The 21,795-nt window shown below is 35.6% G+C and overlaps 1 protein-coding gene across 1 annotated transcript in view; it reads right to left on the bottom strand.

Annotated features, from left to right (window-relative positions):
• The window catches only part of LOC145678387 (spatacsin-like), a 159,311-nt gene that overhangs the window by 23,247 nt on the left and 114,269 nt on the right, over positions 1–21,795 (bottom strand). Inside the window, exon 10 of the mRNA XM_081748468.1 lies at positions 19,025–19,182. Within this exon, the coding sequence (XP_081604594.1) occupies positions 19,025–19,182 (158 nt within the window). The remainder of the gene's footprint in view (positions 1–19,024; positions 19,183–21,795) is intronic.

Here is a 21,795-nt window from a genome sequence, read left to right as displayed (position 1 = left end):
AAAATATTAGCATTGAACCAAACAGTCAACAGGGATTCCACAATTTTGAATTTCTACAATAGTAATAATTAAGAATATAATAGTAGTTCTGTTTCAAACTTCTAAAAATACAAAAAAGTCTTAGTGCTCGTAGGTTATTTCCAATATCAAGAATTTTTACGGATGTTGTGACTTGTGAATGGGAGGATAATTATATACAGTAAGTATGACCTAAAACAATGCGAAAGTACATATATAGGAGATAATGGAGATACAAAAGAAGAAACAATGCTATAAACTACCAAAACATTTATCTTACAACACACACAAAATTGGTAATATAAACATTCTACATATGCCAAAATAGAGAATTAAGAACACATAATACTTCTTAGATTAACATTATAAATCTAACACTACATACACAACAAGGTAATCTAAATAAACCTTAGTACAACACCACAGAAATTAAATTAATTTTAACGAAATTAAGTTATACTTCAACAACAAATAATCTAGCAAAATTCACTATTTTATAAACTGTTTTCAACTGGATTTTTTATTCGGACACGCAGAAAATATTCTAAGAAATTGCAGCAAGTTTCTGTTCACTAAGAAATTATTTATTTATTTTATAATTCTTTAATTATCTTTTTTTAACGTGACCTTACTCCTCACTAATAAGAAAGACCAAGTTCAAAAAGATTTGGTGAATTTAAGAAGATTATTATAAAACTTGTGAAAAATATATAGAATATGGATCTTTGACATGTACATTTAATAGCTAACTTTGTACATGACATCACATTAGGCGTTCCCCAAAACCAATGAACCACAATTGGAACAGTTTAATCCCCACTAATAATTTATTCAAAATTGGATTGAGAAAATACCACCTTATGTAGATCTCACTATAGCAAGTCAATCTCGACTCTCTGAGAGGAAGAAAAGATATTTATTCATTTGCTTTAGAGACAATATAGAAGGACATTGATTGACTGATTCTGATTGAACGGGAATGTCAGCAGCTACGCTATTTGTTCCCGCCACCATACGGTGAAAGGCCGATACACGCTGCACATTAAAAAATCAAAATAAAACTTTTTCAAAACTATACTTCAAACTTAAGTTTCATGTTGTAACTGACTAAATTTACTATATTACTATATTACTATTATTATTAAACTGAGGAAATGTAAAAGAAAACAAAATAAAATATAGTTATAACAAAATTATCGTAAAAACTGCAATAATAGAAACACATAACATGAAAATCTTTAAAGAAAGAAAGAAAGAGAAACTTAGAGAACTTTAACATTTCCAATCCTACGAATAAAAGTGAGAATAGGTCACTAATGACCGCTTTATTACCCCAAACCTTGTTAAGATTTTTTACCAAAGTTGTAAACGCTCATTTTTCAAACGAGCTCCATCTCAAAGTATAAAAGGCCAGTGAACTCACAGTGAAATTAGCGTATTACGGTTTTCATAGCAGCAATTTAAATTTTGTAAAATCCTATTTAAATGAACGTAAACAGATAGTTAGTGTTAACAACACGCATTCAAACATCTTGGAAGTAAACTATGGGATATCGCAGGGTTCTGTTCTGGGTACGGTACTATTTTTAATAATGATGATAAATGATTTGCCTCTAAATACTTATACTGCATCAATTCTATACGCTGATGACACTACCCTCTGAACATAAATACAAGCTTTGAAGAAGCTCCGTCAACGTGAAACCAGACCAGGGGCGCGGTGGCTTAGATATAGAGCGTTCACCTCTAGTGGTTGGGGTCCTTGGTTCGATCCCAGCTCGCGCCAAGTGAACTTTGTGGTGGACAAACACCGTGTGCGTAGGTTTTCTCGGGATTCTCCCGTTTCCTCCCACTCTCTTCTTTCCACCATTTTATTCATTTCTCACCATCATCGTCTTCTTTAGCCTAACCGGCATAATCGTGAGACATAACTCTTAACGATTTCTTTTTTTAAAACCAGACTACACACGGGAGCCTGGATCTCTGACAGAATACTATTGACTGTGACAGCAAGAAAGTGGCACTGAAAATACTGCTTTATGGAGCTCCGTTTCCTTGCAGAAATCGCTCTGAAAAGCTCGAAGCCACGTGCACCTTAAAATAATGTCCATTCAGGAAGTTTTTATGAATTTCACCATGTTACCACAAGCACCTCAGTCAGGAAGCTGTTTTAATATTCCGTAACATCAAGTTGCGTCATAAGTCTTTGTTAAGTAGAAAAATGTAGGAACAAGATACTGACGATGGAAAAAGGCTTCTTGAATCTGGCTTTCGCGATGAGCACGATTGTCAGAAGTAGATCGAAAAGAAGGAAAACTAGATAGAAATTTGCTCACGAGAAAGTCTTGAGTCTAAATACCTCACCAGGCGCTTGTTCATTACGTGCACAAAGACCTTGAAGATACAAATCGTGAGAGTTCTGATTAACTGATTATTTGTGGTTTAATGCGGACGTGACCAACTGGGCTATTTGTCCCCGTTACGATAATGCTGCACATTAAAATTTCAGAACAAAAGTTCTAAAGTTCAAAAGTCCATATACAAACGTGTTCAAATTATTAGACTCAACATTCAGTTTCTGAATATTTTACTGTTCTTACAATATTACATCAGAAAACGCGTTTGAACTTAGTCCAAGTTATTGCTCTGTAATTCTGTTCTAGTTTCTTGTGGTCATGGCACATGCTTTCCAATATCAATAAAACAAATGCGTACGTGACATTCAAATTTAAATACTATACAGTGTGTGTATCTGAATTGGAAACAAAAAATGAAATGGTAAAATTACAAGAAAACGATCTCTCACACAAAGATTAATATTTCGTATGAAATCCGTTATTCTTTATTAAGTCTTTTATCCTTTGTGGCATACTATGTACGAGTTTAACACATTTTGACGTCAATTCAGCATCATAATACCACAAATTGTTGATCTCCTCGATCAATTGATGTTTCGTTGTAATATGCTTCTTCTTTAGCTTTTCCTTCATGAAGCTCCAAGGGTTTTCAATCGGGTTCATATCAAGACTACTGTCCGGCCAGGGAAGAACACCAATTTCGTTGTTCTCGAAGAATTGTGTCATAGTTTTGCCCCGGTGGCATGGGGCTTCATCATACATAAAGATGAAGCGTGCGTCATCAAACCAGCCAACAGTCTGGGGAAGCAGTTCTTTTTGAAGAACTTGTAGGTATTGGTCGTGCTTCATTGTTCCCTCTTTTATATACAGTTTCCCAGGCCTAAAGATAGACATCACACCCCGACCACGACTGAAGTAGGATGCTTCACGGTTTGTTGGAGGCATTCCAGCTTGATTTTCTCCCAAGGTCGACGTCGCACATGTAAACATTCATCAGACAAGAAGACATGATTCATCACTGAAATACACTATTCTCCAATCATCAACAGTCCAATGTTCTAGGCCTCGTGCCCATTCGAGGTGCTTCTTTGACATGATTGAAGTGAATTTTGCTTTCTTGGCCTGAGTGCTTTTATTCCCTCAGCACAAAGCCCAGATAGCACGTAAGTTTAAATCAAGGGTCGTTTTCCCTTGATGTTGGCTTAGCAATGTACAGTTGATGCGTCAAGCGATAATCAACGTTTATTTTAGCTTGTTTTAAACTTGAAAAGAAGCTTGAATTTATCAACTTTCTATTAAGCCTATTTCAAGCTTGGTTCATAGCGCTTGACGTTTGTCGATTGTTTAGAAATTGGAGCCATCTGTAGGACTGGTGAGTAGTCTCAGAGATTTGGAGCTTGATTTCTCACGAAAGGCAAAGAAACGTAAGCTTTCTGTATAAAATTTAATAGTAAGCCCTACTTTAGTTTTAGTTACAAAATAAAATGGTGATATTTTTTAGACTGGTGCGCTGAACGCCTTTAGGATAATTTTATAGAACAGTGTTACTTCATTACTTTCGAAATACGGATGGAATTTTATGTTTATTTTATTTATTTATTTATTTATTTTTTTAAAGTATATGTGTTCATCCGTATAATGTATACCCTATTTAGCCGTTGGGTTATTTAAAGTCAGTGATGGCTCTTGACAGAATTAACATCAGTACAAAAATTAGAGGGTTAACTTCAGCAGACTGCTTTACCATATTAAAAATTTATAGGTGGAATACGGCATTACTTTAGCAGACGGTTATACCATATTTATATCGATTTTGTGGCCATTTTTCACTAGATGTGAGATACTACTGTTACATAACACTTTTTGAAACATAGCTGAGCGAGCGAAGGGGAATAGAAGCCCCGCAGGGCTCGTTTTTTTCCTACCTTTTAAGTTACACATGATTGGCATTGTAACCATTGCAGACGGTCATTTTCCAAAGCTTCATATGGACTTAATGCCATCTCATTCCTTGCTTGTATTTATCCGCCTTCTGCCTTGTCAAACAGATCCACCAAAACATACTTAATTTCCCATTTCGTAGAATTCTATATAACACATACGATTTATTGAGTCTAAACACATTAATATAATTTTTATAGCGTTAATTTATAATTCTGCTAAAGTTAACCCTATATTAATAGTGAAGGTAGTTAAATGATAATGTAAGTGTTTAAACTCAATAAATCGTATGTGGAAGTTAGTATACATGGGAAAGTAAGTATGTTATGGTGGAACTATTTGCCAGGACGAAGGCGGTTGAATACAAGCAAGGAACGAAATGCCAGTTAAGTTTTGGAAAATGACCGTCTACAATGGTTGCAAAGCCAATCGTGTGAACTTAAAAGATAGGAAAAAACAAACGCTGCGGGGCTTCTAACCCCCTCCGCTCGCTCAGCTGTGGTTTGTAAAGCGTTTGTAAAGTAGTGCCCCAAATCTCGTGAAAAAAATCAACAAAATCTATATAAATTTGGAGAGCCGTCTGCTAAAGTAATGAAAATTATGTTTTATCTCTACAATCGAGGAGAAAACTGCTTTGAATTAATACATTGCCTAAACTTTCTTTCATTAGCTTTCACCGATATACTACAAATTTTAATTGATGTGGCTTCCCCAAGAATCGGTACGGATTATATTTATATACAGCAGGCCTGGACATTTCGCTCATTTTAGAATGCATCATGCCTATCTTTCGTTCCTTATGTTCTTCCATATTTACTCGGAGGTTGGGGGCAAAATTCAAATGAAGAATATAAATACTTATGCCCGATTTTATTTAGTAAAAATTACTTATTCCAAGGTATACTTCATCAATCTTAGATTAAATAATATCACTCATTTGATCGCTTTACAATAAGTGCAAGGAAAGGTTCGATCGGGCATGGACTTTCGGCAATCGGGTAATGAATTTCGAAAAATTACTCATTAGATATTAACAATAACTCAAAATGGATTATTACACGAAAATAAGTTGGCATATTAGTTTGAAGTTTGTAAGGTAAGAAGTATAAGGTGTAAGTTTGAAGAAAACTAGGTTTTTCGTTTCTTCCATTTTAATCTTTTTATCCTCTAAAAACAGTAACTTCTGTCTCTTAATCGATTTTAGTGCTTTTGTTTACTTCTCTTCTACCAGCTGAATGAAGTCTGGATCTAAAATCTCAGAAAAATATTTGAAATCTGAATAATTACAATACGGATGTAATAAAGAAATAAGCCTATTTTTCAGGATTGGCAAAAACCGTGTTTTTTTTTAACTCTCTTTTTTCTTTTTTTTTCATTTTTTTTTTTTTTTTTTTTTTTTACTTAAACCGGAATTTTTGGTTTAAACCAGGTTTCTTTTATTTAAATAGGTTTACCTTAGATTAAAGTGGAGTAATAGTTGCCCTACCTTTTCTTTAAAAGTAAAGGTAATTTGAGGCTGATGATTCGGTTGAGCAAGGTCACTACCTCGAGAAATGACCGCAACCCGCTCAAACTAGAGGTCATAGGTCAACTAGTTCTACAAACGATTTACCAGTATACCATAAATTATTCAGCAGTCTACTCATTCAGCATTAGTTAAGCTTGAATTTTCCTTGTCGGAAGCATGGTCATCCACAAGTTGAGTGGAGGTGGGAGTCGTGAGAAATAATTTTTTTAACTTCTCTTTAATTGTGATTTTATTTTATAAAGTTTAGAGTTCCCGCCGAACTGCCTGTGGTGCGCTGTCACACGAGCGGCGGTCAACTTTGTCAACAAAACTTTTCCACAGAAGCTGATTAAGTGTCTAAATTTATAACATTGGAAAGAAGATCGAAGAAACAGAGATTTCTATTAGGTTTGACTGGTTAGTTAATAAATAAAAAAAAGTTTTATTTAGAAAGATAGTATGAATGGTCCAGAACCATTAGTCACTTTTTAGCAAATTACATTAAGCCGATATTTCTGACTTTGACTAAATTAGATCTTCTGTATTATGTAGTCTTTTAAAATTGTCCATTGATTTAATGTGTATAACTGTAGAGTGATTCCACTTTGCAGTTCTTTCCCTTTTGGTTCTTAAGTGGCTCCTAAAATATTCACAAGTATGCAAGATCACTACAATGTATTTCTATCAGTTGACCTGTGTGGATGATGGGTCTGTGGATTTATCGCCTTTGTTATCAAGGGATTCTGGTTTCGAGTTCAAATGAAGGACAATATCTCTCGCAAACTGAATAGTGATTCAGATCTCACTTTAAGTTGTAGGTCCCGTTCTTCATAATCCCGCTGTTGCAGAAGAACGTTACGGCCAAACCTAGTTTATTGCTGTCTATATGTACTCTATATAAACAAAGCAAATGTGTTTAAACCAAAAATCTTATATAAGAAAAACAGTTTTTGCGAACTCTGATAACTCTATAAGTAATGCTACTTACATATTATAGGGACGGAGTTTACAGCAGTGCCGATAGCCGTAGAGGGTGCCGGTTAGCTCACTGAAAGTTTGTGGGCACGGTGAAAAGTTGGAAGAAGGACTCTAAAAGAATATTTGTCTAGGGGCCCATGAAATTTGATTGTTCGTTGGGGTGATCTGAATGTTTCTTCAATATGTTTTCTCAGAATTTTCCCTTTTGCTCAATATTTTTATTCCGTAATTCTTCCTACGTCTTCTTTAGCCACCATGGGATACGCGTGGGACGTTAAACTCCAAGAAACCAGAAAGCGTTATTCTTCCATGATTATTCCCTGCGTTATTCGTCTCTTTTTGTCTATAGGTTGAAAACGTGACATGTGAAACTGCAACTTTTATTCTATTTTTGTATCTTACTTGAAGTATTTGTCAATAATATAAAATTTTATTCTATATAATGTCATAGCGCCTTGGTCGTGGACATATTAATTGGCGTGTACAAGTCTATACTTGTGTAACGATGTCATAATTACTGAGTTATTATACAAGGTAGGCCAAAAGTCAAGTGAGTCCTGTAACAAGTTCGTTGGGCTAGAGGTCCACATTGGCTATGGATGATGAGTAAGGGTGGGGAACCTAAAAACCCACGTGACCACCACGACTGCCATCTTGAAGTCCGCTATTTTGAATATCACTTTAATTTTTTAAATTAGAAGGTAGGCATGCGGCACATGTTTTAAGACAAGCTTATATCATGCTTGTGACAAGCTGTTTCTGCTACCTGGGAGAATCCTTTGAATATTTTCAGGTGAAATATCTACACCATACTCAGCCACTTTTATGATTAAAACTCTACAAGTTGCGTTTCGATTTCCCAGAGCCAATCTGTTTAGTTTTCTGATACCTCTTACCGATAGCTTTGGTTTGCACCCACATTTACCAACCCTATTTTGGTGATACATTTGCTTCTAGCTCATTGCAATGGAGATTTTACTCACAGAATTTTGCCCTACCCCAACTCTACTGGCAATTTGTCGTTGTGTATATCTTCCTTCCGCCAAAAATGTTTTGCCAACTTCCACTTTACGCGGAGAAAGGTCTCTGGCTTTTCCCATTGTGCCGCGATTACAGGACTTCACAGAACAAAAGATTAATACACAAAACACGTCACGATCCAGGGGGAGGGGGCGATCGCCTCCAACAGAAGAGGAAATTTTATATATAAATAAAACCCATCCCAGAGTTTGGAGCGTAGCTTTAAGTTCCTGGATCCGCTCCCCCCCAAGTCCGTTCTGGATCCGCCCCTGTCACGATCACTTTAAATTGGCCCATTCGAACTGTTGAACGCTTTGAATGTCGTAACTGCTTAGGACTGCAACCACAATACTTCAGTTTGTAATTTTTTGATAGAAACCACAATAGCTGTCTACAACTGAAATACCACTTTCAGAACTCCCTCTTCTCCACTAATACTAACTGCTGTTCAACGGTGATATGACCACTTCATTAAATTACGTGTTCTAGAACTCCGAAATTAGGACTGCAACACAACTTTGCATTTTTCGAGCGTGAGTCTAATAATTTGAACACGTCTGTAATTATCCGAGACATTGTATTTTCCAGGGCAAAGTTAATGAAGGGGAGGTACCAGTGGTGCCATTTTATCGAAAAAATTATGTAGTTTAGTAATTTTATGGTGTTACACTCACAGGTGTTGCGTGTGGCAGTTATTACGTCAACCAAGATGACTGCCACTGCAATACAAATGAATCGCCTTATCTCGATTGTTATCTCACCAACTTTAATTTTTAGCTTGTTGGAATGGTATTTTTAAGAGCTAAAAGAGATGTTCTTAGCATGTACTGCGATAAATCAATACATATTTTGATCGATACCTTGATTTAAGCTTTAAAAAGTTGTTTTAGCCCGATTTTGACGTTTTTTTGCTCAATCTCACTTTGAGTGGTCGTGTTGTTTGGTATGTAATATTTAGGAATCGTAATTAATTCTATTCATATTACTATCGATACTATACTTTCAGTATAATTTTTTATTAATCTCATTTCTTATTTTCAGGATGAAATACATCGTAGAAAGTAGTAATGGAAGGGGTACTACAAGTTCAAACGACACAAAGAAGAAACGGATTAATAATATTGACTACAGTGTGTGTGTGTTGTGTCAAAAAAAAGAAAGAAAAAGCAATGAACCACTGAATCAAAATCCTAACTTTTAAAAGTCCTTCACAAACGAAGTAAGTTTGGAAACAAAGAGTTTGTATGATCGTATGCTTACTTTTGATACAGACGAACTTACAGGAAAAAAATAAGTCGTTGGCGTTTATTGTGTTATAAATAGTGCACTCACAAGGTGAAACTTTGGAGGTCAAATATGAAAAGAGACAACAAGCAACTGACATAATAAATGATCCTTCTAAAAGCAACACACGAACACCGTTCACGATCATGCTGTGTATGAGCAGAAAAAATACATTCTCTGTAACAAAGCAAGCCCCAAAGGACATCCGTTGTTCAGAGTTTCAATTAGTAATGAAGGCGTAAAACTATACGCAGCTGTAATCCACTGCAATAATGAACAATGGAAAGTAAAAATTATCAACGTGTATAGACTCAAGGGATGCACATCGTATGACATTTTCTATCTCAAAGAATGCTATACAAAGTATGTTGTAAATGTCTTAGGCGAGAAACATCAAAATCAAGTTCTAAACAATGAATAGATAGTGCATATAAGGTCATCAATTCTCTTTTAGAGATTTAATAGATCTCTTTCTTAAAAAAATTATGCTTTTATGGTATAAGAGGAACTGCCAATAAATGGATCAAGTCTTACTTGAATTATAGGTATCAGATAGTCTAAATTACGAACGATAATAACGGCAAAATTCGTAAGTTTAGTAGTAATAAAGGTACAATACTAACTGGTGTACCTCGAGGATTAGTGCTTGGTCCATTGCTCTTTCTTATATACATTAATGATTTGTCACAAGAAATGTTGCCTAATAAATGTGTTTTATTTGCTGATGACACCAATGTTATTATTACAGGTAACTCACGACATGATATTGAATATAATCTAGACACTGCATTTTCACGATTAAGTAACTGGTTAAGTAGCAATAAATTAGTTTTAAACAATGATAAAACTTCCTTGTTAAATTTTTATCATCCTCGTCAAAATAAATTTATTCCTGATGTAATGGTAAATGACAAAAAAAGTCGACTTTTCTATTTCAACTAAATTTCTTGGTGTCACCATTAGTTCGAAACTAACTTGGAATGAGCATATTTCTCAACTCAACAAAAAATTAAGTAGTATTTGTTTCGACCTCCGTAGACTAAGAGGTAATGTCACAACACAGGCTTTAGTTTCAGTGTGCTATGCAAAATTCCATTCTTCAATAAGTTACAGTGTTATTTTTTGGAGTTATTCTACTGACTGTATTAGCACGTTTCGCTTACAAAAGAAAGCACTAAGGGTTGTGTTTGGATTGTCACCAAAATCTTCTTGCAAGTCCATCTTTCGAGGACAAAAAATATTACCATTACCTTGTGTGTATCTATATAAAATTATCTTGTTTACCGTAACAAACACTTATTTATTGAAAACAGTAACGTCCATAAATACAATACTCGATTCGTTAATAATTTGATTTTATCCCCCAAAACTTCTCGTTCTTCCAAAAAAGCGTATATATTAACTGTACAAAAATTTAATAAGTTACCTGACTTTCTAAAGCAAAACAAATCATATTCTATGTTTAAATCTGATCTTCACAAGTTCTTAGTAGATAGGTATTACTACTCGGTAAATGAGTTTTTTGAAGACAATGTACAAATGTCTTTTGTTAACTATGTTATGAATGTGTAAACTTAAAGAAGTCATGTATGTATTACTCTATTTGTAAGTTATTTATAGCATATATATAATTATTTTGTAATTTTGACAACTGTATGCGTACTCGAGGATACTCTCATTTGTATGCAAAACAGGTAAATAAATAAAGGTGGTTTCTAGTGCAGAAGTAGAAAATATATACAAAGAAATATGTGCAGCAAACCGGATGGAGAATAACATGTTATGAATAGGAAGGCAATTGAACCATTCATTGAAGAGGAGCTTTGAAACAGTGACATACAATTTAACTCTATCCGCAAGAATCAACCACAACGTATATCTTTAAAATCTACTGTAATGTTGTTCTAAGTAAAGCTGAAGATACAACTAGCCTTTCTAGAAAAATAAAGACCCTCTTTCAAGCGGCACATACTATAAGGAAGTGCATTTTGTCTAGTAACCAGTGGCAAGGATACTACTAAAGACAGTAATGCCGTACATTTGAACTTAAATTTTTCTTTAAGTGATGTATTGCTAGAAGCTACATATTCCAAAACACCAGAGCTGATACAGAACAAGTAGCTTAAAAGGCATCAATACATTCACAAAGGCTTACATATGAATACCTAAGGGAACGGAAAACAAAAAATAAAACTACGATGATGATCAAACATACTCATGATGAGAGGTCTGCGCGGATGCGGATATCCGCATCAAAATGGGTATCTGTGGACATAAATTTCTTTTCTGTGCGGATAGCGGATAAAGTTGCGGATATGGTTTCCTACATTTTTCCCTACCTAAAAAAACGCTATGAAATTTGTGATGATGGTGGAAAGAGCACTAAGAAACGTTTGTTTTGAATAAAAAGTTCTAAAACTGGTTGAAAAATAACGACAATCAAAATATAAGGTGTTTCAATATTTTTAGCAGCCGTTTTGTAGGTGAATGACATCTCTGACCTAAGCGGAACGAGACGACAGGTCCCTTCGCTACTCCTCAAGTACCGCTATTTACTGTTTTAAAAAAATGCCGCCAAAGCCCCTCTGATAAAGTTGAAAATTTTCAGACCATTGGCCTTGAAGATGAAGAAATGTCTTCAAATAAAGTTTCTCCAGCCTGAGAGGTCAGGAAACAAAACCCTAATTTAACACACCATAACCTTCCATAAACTGAAAACTGGTCAGCAGAATTATCTTTGCCTTTTGTGACAAACTGGAGAAGCGCGTAGGTCACCAAAATAGTAAACAAATAAATCACACCATTCTTCAGCAGCTGAAATTTAGAAAAATACGCTCATCTTTCTCTCTCTCTCTCTCTCAAAAAAAAAAAAAAAATCATCTTTACTGTTTCCTTTCAAGTATAGCAGATACCGAATGCACATTTGCGACCCTGCACATTACTCTCTTCGAAGAGGTGCCACGGATCTCAAGGAACATCCCGACGGATTGGAGTTTTATAACAGCAATTGTTTCTCCCTCTCTTCGTGTGTGTGTGCATGTATGTTCTGGGCCTCTGGTAAAGAAAGAAAGAACAACCAATGCGTTGTTTCTCCGACCCTAAGTGTGTCCAACAATGAGTGGGGGCTGCGAAGAAAAGCAGTAAATTCTAAACTTCCTCTACTGCCTCTTCCCGAAATTAAAGGCATAGACCTCCTATTTGTATTCGAAGTTATTTTCACTTCTAGTTTCAGTGAAAGCATGCAGATTGTATTGCGTTGTTAGTTTCGTCACTTTATTTAATTTAGTGCGATTGCTGGTGCTAGTGTCAGTTCGGGATGGAGGTTATCTCAGCCATTACAATTACTTCCAAATTAAAGCAACGAGTATATACTATTGTGCAAGAAAATAAACTGAAATCAATAACATGGAAAAGTTTTGGTCATGTGTACGATGGTGATACTAAAGTTAAAGTTGTTGTGGCATGTTTCCAATGCAAGAAAGTTTGCACTTACAAGGGTCATCAGTCAGGTACATCAAATATAACAAAACACAAATGGAATCTAAAGCAGGCGTCGATGATTAGTTTTTTGAATGTGAAACAACAAAGCAAGTGTGTTTCAGTTTCACCGAACTTAAAATAAAGTGCAACAAAGAGACTTGTAGTCTTTGTTTCAAAAAATACTGTTCTTTTCTCTGTTGTTTCTGGGAAGGGTTTTTGTAGAATTTTCGCAATTCTTGCTTGAAACGGGTGCTAAATATGGACCAATAAACGCAAAAGATCTGCTTCCACATCCAACCACGATTTCTAGGGCGTTGACAGAAGAAGCTGCGTCTCTTCGAGATATGGTATCTAGTGAGGTGAAGAAGGTGCTTGATGATATTGGTGGTGCAGTGACTGTTGATTTGTGGAGTGATCGGTATAGAAAAATAAACTATTTAATGGGTCACACTTCATTACATTCACAAAAGAACACTGCAAGACACGTCTTGTGTAGTATGGGATTGGACTGTCAGATGAAAAAGACTGGCGATAATATAAGAACTGAGATTATTCGCATATTTAGAAGTTTCAATATCATCCAATTTATTGGTCAGGTAGTATTTGTGACTGACAGAGGTCCCAATATCGTCTCTGCTTTACGGCAATACATAAGGATATCGTGTTCTGCTCACATTTTAAACACAATTGTAGAGAACACTACAACAAATTCAAACACAGAAGAGGATGATATTTCGTATTTGATTAGTTCTTGCCGTGGTCTTACGACATTTTTCAAAAGATCCGGACTGCAGAATCGTCTCGAAAAAACCATGAAGGGCGATATTGACACTGTTTGAAAGCATCGAAACACAATGGGAGAACATCTTATCCATTCTGAAGGAAGCAAACAAAGACTTGTTGGATGATGTAAACAGGGATTTGTTAAGAAAATTGATACTTTTCTTATCACTCTTCAAAGCAGTTTCCGATGAGCTTGAAGCTTCAAACAGGCGTACGCTATTTTTTGCGGCATTATGGAAAGAGAAGCTTCAAAGTATGTCGAAGATACAAGCGACAGAAGACTCTTTGTTTCTTCAGAACTTGAAGGAAATGGCGCTTGCACTTTCAGTCAAAAGTGGGACATAACAATGATCCACAGATTGGCAGTTTTTCTTCACCCTAAATACAAAAGTATGATGTTTCTCTCAGAGGATGAGCGAGAAGAAGTTAAAAACAATGCCAGAGAGATGGCAGCGAAGAGGATGGAAAACTCTATCCGAGAAGAACGACGATCTCCACCAATAAAGAAGCAAAAGGTCAGTGTTGGTGCCTTTCATGAATTTGAAGATTCTTCTGATGATGAAGCTATAGGAAGTCCATCAAGTCGGAAATATGAAGTTACAGGCTATATACAAGGGAAGTTTCATTTGGACGAGGATTTTGACCTCATTACCTGGTGGTTTCAACAAAAAGAAGAGTAAGAGTATCCCTTTCTGAGCAAAGTGGCATTGTTTGTCCACTCTGTGCCCACTACAGGTGCTCCATCTGAAAGAAGTGTTTCAACTACTGCAGGTCATACTCTGCAGGATCGACGCACTAGTATGAATATAAGTTCAGTCGATGATATAATACTTTCTCAATAGCAATTTACCTTAAACTCCAAAATTTGCAACATGTAAAAATAAATAAAAATAAAAAAATTGCTGTCTCTTAGGCAAATAATAGCGAGAACATTATGTTCCATTTTTTAATTTTTTTAAAACCTCTACCATAACTATGAAGTGTTAGTGTGATTTTATGTAAATTTGTTTGCGGTGCTGTGATTAATTTCCATTTCTTAATAACGATTATTTCTATTTCGCCTTTGTGTTTTGAACAAATGCTTATGATGAAGTTTAAAAACTTAGTGACGTGCTCTAAAATTACTTGATATAGGAGATATCACCTACCTAGTATTATTTTGGTTCGATATCTGCATTTGAAGACCTTGGGTAAGTACATAGATCGTTCATTAACTTCTAATTTGCATCTACATGGTTCATATTGCATTTTATTTAGCGTAGATGGTATTTGATCACGAGGAAACTGATATAATGTATTGTTTCGTTTGATTCAGAAAACAACAAGAGATAGCTATTTAAAATGTGTTTAAAAATACTTTCGAAATCATGACTATTATAGAATATGAAAGTTGTATATATTTGCTACCTCATTATCTGGGGATGCGGATAGAGATATTGCGGATGCGAGTGCGGATAGAGATGCTGCGGATGCGGATGCGATATTTTATATCCGCGCAGACCTCTACTCCTGACTATCCAATACAAGTGGCTGTTAGTATAACAATTCATTCCAATACTAGTAGCAAATTCCTTTTGCACAGTACAGGTTGCTTAGTCGAATACAGTCAAGTTCTGCATGTAGAGACATCAATAGCGAAAGAGGTAACGATGGATGAAAATGGTGGGATGTATATTCCACGTGACTTTGTCGGAAGGAGATTTACGTATTGTGCATCCGATAATATATATTTCCTTGAAGACATTGCTGATAGTAAGAAAATTCTTCACGGACTAGTTATGGTCTGCTAGCAAGAGTGCTTATTCGAAGACCAGCCCGAAATGACGGTAGTTTCAGGTTCAACGACAAGTCGCTCATTGAAAGTTATTCCGCAAGTCTTCCGGTCTATCACAAATATGTTTTCCTAGACATGGCGTGGCAAATACGTAAATGTGTAAAGTAGTCATCAAAACACGTGAGGTATTTCGGATTACAGAGTGAATCACAAGAAACATATGACACATACAGAGAGTCCAGGAGTTGATCTATCAGATGCACTGGATCAAACGAAGGAAACTACACACATACCAACATAGTCAGCCTTCAATTCAGCGCTACTGGATGTCTCGGGATAGAAGGCACGAGTATGTGTCCTACAAATAATACAGCTAGTTCGCTCCGCTGATAGTTCAGTTCAATTAACCTTCCTTACTCAACTGGAACTTGTTAATAAACACATCTGTAGCAATAATAATTCCAAATGTGTCTTGACTCCAGACTTGGGTCTTTATAAGCCAGTCTAGTAACTAATTATGGCGCGAGTATATCTTCATTATCGCTGGTTTGTACCGCTAGGCGAGCTGCACATAGCTTTTGCAATGATCCGTTCGATTGGAATTTTCCTTAATGGAATTGGAATTCCTGACCTGCGGTTACTGCTATATGGTGATAATACAGTCAGTCAAATTATTTTAGTTACGAAGATCAGACGTGTGGTTGAAGCACACTTTCGTATCCTAGTTACTCTTCAAGACTACTACTTTCAGTATTTCTCTGAAGAATATTAAAGTTTGTACATTAGTGTTTACAAGAGTTACGAGTCAAATTCAATCAAACTGGTGCACAAGAACGTCTGACTAAATTTCTCTTTGCAATACAGAAGTGTGATCTCTTAAGAAAAACAAGATTTAATGAACAACAGGAAGAACTAAAACAAACATTCCGAAAGTTACGAAAATAAATAAGAATGGTCAACTGTTTGTTACTGTTCTTGAGATCTATCAGGACTGCTAATTGAAATCTGTATTTTTCTTCACTAGAAGATTTCATAAAATACTACTTTGCATTAGATTTGGAATGACTACTTGCTACCTTGCTGATATGAGAAGTTGGAAGAATCAGATCCAGATATATGGTAGGAATTCGAGAAGGGAACTAGATAGTAAATAAGTTTAACATATCACTTTGTGCTCTAGCTTGTGATGAGGCACTGAAACATAAAAACAAAGCAATGAAAATTATGGGAGGGCTGGGTGAAGCAACATACCAGGTCAGTGCTCTCGTTTGCTTTTTTTTAACTGCACCTGTGCTCAAAAGGGTACCACAAGAAACTGAATGTGTGTGATAGTTCCTTCAATCCGTAAGCCAGAAAGTATCATATAAATAATGAAATGGCTGCTAAAGCCCAAGATAAAGCTATTTCGATCCTATATGAAGAACTGAAGGGTATTGGAAATTCTTTTCAACTAGAGGGTCCGGAGATCATTAATATAACAACAAAGGTTATATTCAACGAACAAATCACATCAGATGTTAGATGAATTGAATCATTAGGAACAAATTTGTTTGATATAAAGCTCTGGGCACCTATAAAAAAGAACAAACTGTTCTACCACCACAATAAATAAATAAAAATAAAATTAAAATAAATAAATACAGATCGTTGGATCTTAAAAAATTGAATGGAAATCGTTTCTTTTTGCACGACTTCTGATCGTCGCACGATCTCAACGAGAAACAGATCTACGCACAAACTTAGGGAAGCATAAAATGCCGGTTGTGAGTAGATTCATGTTTGTACACGATGGAACAATGCATCAATGTTCATCTAAAAGTAAATCAATTTATATCTTGAAATCTGTTGTTGAATTCACCGAAATAAATAAATAAAAAGAACAACTTATCCTCTGTTCAAGCTCACCAACCAAATACCTACTTAATTATATAATTAGTTAACTCCTAAAGTTTAAAGAGGGAGAATGTCGGGTATGTAGAGAGAAAATATTCCTGTGAAACACCCTGCTACGAGGAGCTGTAATCAACAGTACTATTGTAAAGCTCACTCAAATACAATTAAGAGACTTCCTTGTTGCTACTTCTATCAGACTTCTTATCTCAGTTATCACCTTTAATCTTACTCGTTAGACGAACTTCACTGAGCCACTGCTGTATGCAGCAGAGAAGTACACGCAGCAAGACGACAGTAACACGAAATTGAAGAAATCTGAAAATATTACTTTTTTTTTTTTTTCTTATCAACGCCCACTTCAGAGTAAATGGGGGACAAAAGTCGGCTGACACAAGATGAACCTTTGCTGTTCCTCTCTACGTCCAGGAGGCGTTGTTGCAAGACCTGTCTTGGCCCTTGACCTTAATTAGCCAACCAAAGAGATCTCAATGGACTTTGAGCAATACTTTATCTTTATCCCTAACATAGCCTTTAAGTATTTTATTGTTATTCGATCTTCAGCTATACCTTCCCATATCTTTGATTTTTTTTCAGTTACAGGTTCCAAGCATAAATCTCAATAATACTGTATATATATTGGAGAATTCCATAGTCCCTTTAGAATATTATTTATTTCTTATTAATACATTTCCTTTTTTATTTTTATTTATTTATTTTCTCCCATCATTTTTTCCACTTTTGTTGTAATGCCAGCTCTTCTTTCATTGTATTACAGTCGTTATACATTCCCAAGTTTCTCAGGAGTGGTTTTCTGCAGTCTGTATTCCCCTATTTTTGTTTTCCTTTTCCTAACATTTACTCAGACTTCTGATCTAAACACATTCTTCCATCATACATTCGACTACTATTTGAAATACAGTCAACCATTGCTCTTGATTAGAGATTCTTTTTCTCCTTCTATGCTCTGAGAACAAGAGACGAATGTCAAACTTAGAAGATATGTACATCATTTCTTTCGTTCTTCTTTTTCATTCATTATCATGAAATATATCTTACTTCATTTCAATTTATACAGATAATGAAACAGTAGTAGAAACACTAAGATAAGGACTTCCTGAACCAAAATGGTAATGTGCCTCCTTCAATACACAATACAGTGCGAATTTAAAAAGAAATCGATTTATACAAATCCAGCAATTGTTGTAATAGCATAAAGCAATTCTTCATGCAGCACAATCTCAAGCTCAGATAGGGAATTTAAATTAAGTGAGATAACTCTCTCATCTAGCTGGTGAGACCGTTAAGTTATTTTCATTATTCTATCATTCTGGAAGTTCTTCAATTATTATCAAAATTCGTCTAACCTACGTCGTTAACGTAACTCTATATACCCATTCTTAATCACTTTTGGAACTTACTCTCCTAAGTGTGTTGTGTACAATATTCACAAAGTTACGACTGTGAGATGACATCCATTTTATCATGCATACTTTATTTTATGAGATTATTAATATCGTTAATATTTACTATTATACGCACCATTATCTTTTTGGGAGTGAATCGAAAAAAAGCTTTCATTAATACTTTAGGTACAGTATGGTTTTGGGGAAATCATATTCATTACAATTCTTTCTCTCTCTCTCTCTCTCTCTCTCTCTCTTCATAAAAGAGATTTTTTGAGATTAAAGTTACACTATACTAAAACCATGTGATATCCAGACGATCAAATTAATACATCACTATTTAAAACTTCACACTAATTTTCTCAAGATTTCGAATTTAAGTTGAAGTCTCTGTTGAGAAACTGTACTTCTGAAATATTATAGGCATAATCTGATGTACGAAATGTCATTTTTTAAATTATTCTTTTAATTGTGCCCAAAATCTTAATTAAAAGAAAAAAAAATTGCAGAGAAGACGAGATTTAATTTACAAGATTTTTTTAAACATACGACGTATTCGATATTTTATAATATGAACAATAATTACCTTAGTTTGTTAGTAATGAAATAAGTCACTTGTTCAGTGTTCAATTCAAGTACACAGTCCACCTGTTGTCCTGCTGAAGCTGTGTTACAAAATGAGATCTGCAGTGCCACCAATTCAGCCAGGTATGCGCAAGATTCAGCTCGTTTCAATTTATCAGCCTGTTGAAAAAAAGAAGTTACTACATTCATATTTTATATATATATATATTTGTGTGTGCGTGTGTATGTATGTGTGTGTGTTTTGTGTTCCGTGAACTTTGTAGTGTTATAACTCGACGCCACATAAGAAAGAATACATGTGAGGAGGGTAAGAAGACGTTAGCTGTAAAAATAAAAATGATGAAAATTCTTTCTCTACCTGGAAACGTTTCCAAAATCTAATACCACAAGAACTTCTTCTGTAGTTCTAAACATGTCCATGCTAAAATATTGAATCAAATCGATATATTTTATTTACAATGTATGTGTTGACAGTTAAACAGCAATTTATAACCTCAGTTTAAAAACCTGGTTCTTCGAAAATTTCTTGACTACTAGCAACACTGTGAGCATCAAACTGCAGCAGATGATGCGTGACAGATGTGTACATTATACAAGAAAAAAAGAATGAAAATCTAGTCAATTTAAATTTTAACATATGAAAAAAGTAAGGTTCTCATCTTAATAGTAATTGTTATCTCTATTCTCAGTCTCCTTAGTACTAAAGTGCTGATCACTCCAGTATCATCGTCTTGATCGTATTCAAGTGAATAGCTAAACAATCTCTTGTACCACCGCTAATTCCTTCATTGGTTATCTTACATCCTCCGGGAACGTCGACTAGACTGCTAAACTAATGTCCGCCACTTCGTTTAATTCTCTACTTCCTCCATTAACTCAATTATATTGAATTTTAATTTCATACCCTTCTATCTCCTTATGCAGAGATGCTTCCCGGAGCTGGCCTGCACTGATCTCTTTCACAAAGTCCTGATTCCTCTCTTCAGCTTGAAGCAGTTGAAGTTTACCAATATACTCCTCCAACTCCTTCTTCGATATTAATTTCTCTAAATCCTGAATCCGTTCCTCTGTTAGACCTCATTTATCTGTTCCATCCAAATTCCCTGGGAGGAACATTCGTTAGTTGTTCGTTCCTGTTGTTAAACTACCTTCAAGATCTGCTGGGTCACAAAGGACTTCTGCTTCTCCATCTTCTGACTGGAAGCGGCATTCTGGGAATACTGGGTATCTTTTCCATTGTCAACTGGCTGGTCTTCGTTTATCTGGGTTTGCTCTCCCGTTTTCAGCCTGCAATCGGGCTCCTGGGAACACTACGTATCACTTTCGTCGTCTACTAGGAGAGTTTCCTCTCCCTGGACTTGCAAATTCGATCGCTCGTTCGCCTCACCCTTAGTTATTGTAACTAGGGAATGACTTATATCGATTCCGTCCTCTATAAGAATATTTTTCTCTATTTGAGTCTGGTAGTCTTTAAATTCTTCCAATTCATTTCCGAGGGCCACTTCATAAACTCGATGTTCCTTGATTCCCTTTGAATTTCTCTATTCTACATTTCACATTATGTAGTTCACATCTGTGTGACTCAGTGGAGTTATCTGTTTATACTCGTATCTCGGCTACAATCCTCTCTCAATCTCTCTTTCTTTCTCTCAACCAATCTCTTGTTTACTACTCTTGTCTGGTAGACTGGTGATCTAACTTCAGCTCAGATGATTTCACTTCCAATTCATGAATCTGAAGAGTCTTGTTCTCCAAATCCCTTTTATGTTCCTCCAAACTGAACCACGTATCACTTTCTCTCCATTTTACTTCAAGAATCTCATTATCCTTACATTCTAGACTGCGTTGGAATCTATCCCCTACTCGAGAATTTTTCCCCATAACTACTACTACAAACTTCTTAAAGGTCAGATGGTCGCGCCTATCAAAGCTGTGCTGTTACTTGCCCCCTTTCTTTGACTAATCTCTTTGATTAATCTACTCCAAACATTGATTATGTCTTCCCTCTCATTTCTTCACCTCCTCGAGCGGATCTTCATTAATCCATTCTGATTGCATTTCACACCGTTCTGATTGCACCTTTTAACATATTTTGATGTGAGACTTGGAACGATTAATTCCCTCTTTTTGTTCAGAACTGATTTCCTACAGGTTAATTGATTTCTCTATTCTTCAGTATTTCCATTTCCGGCCACCTTCCTCATCTGCATCCTCCTGCCTCACTAGACTTCATTTCTCAGGATGTCTGCGCATGACATGCTCCCCATAACTTGTTATTTCGCGAATGAACGCCTATAAATCTGACATGGGTGATTGGGACGTGGCAGATAACAGCATTACCTTTCGTAAATGGCAGATAATGGCAAATTACATTATCACATTTATCACAGCTGTAAATGACCGAGCCGTGTCTTTCTCCTGACGCTTCCTGAAATGCTGATTAGTTAGAAATTCTAGGTGACGGTGTCCCTTGAACATATATTTTATCCTATGAGTATCATCTTCAACCTCCTGGAGTTTTTTGATTTCCACTACCTCACTAGTGTTAGAACTACTTCCTTTATATCCATCTCCTTCGTCAGAAGATTCGTCACTAATATCCAGTTCCTGAATGACGTCTAGTTACATATACAATACTTATCTGCACTAGTTTGTGCTTCAGTCTCTCTCACATACGATTTGGAATTTTTACGAGAGGATGAGTTAAGAGCCAAAGGTAATGATTTTTTTTAACCATCTAAGATTGTGTATATGATACACTGCAAAATAAAA

This window comes from Thermobia domestica, chromosome 2, assembly GCF_964235325.1.
Source record: "Thermobia domestica chromosome 2, izTheDome1.hap1.1, whole genome shotgun sequence".
NCBI lineage: Eukaryota > Metazoa > Arthropoda > Insecta > Zygentoma > Lepismatidae > Thermobia > Thermobia domestica.
This window is presented reverse-complemented; position numbering and strand designations above follow the sequence as displayed.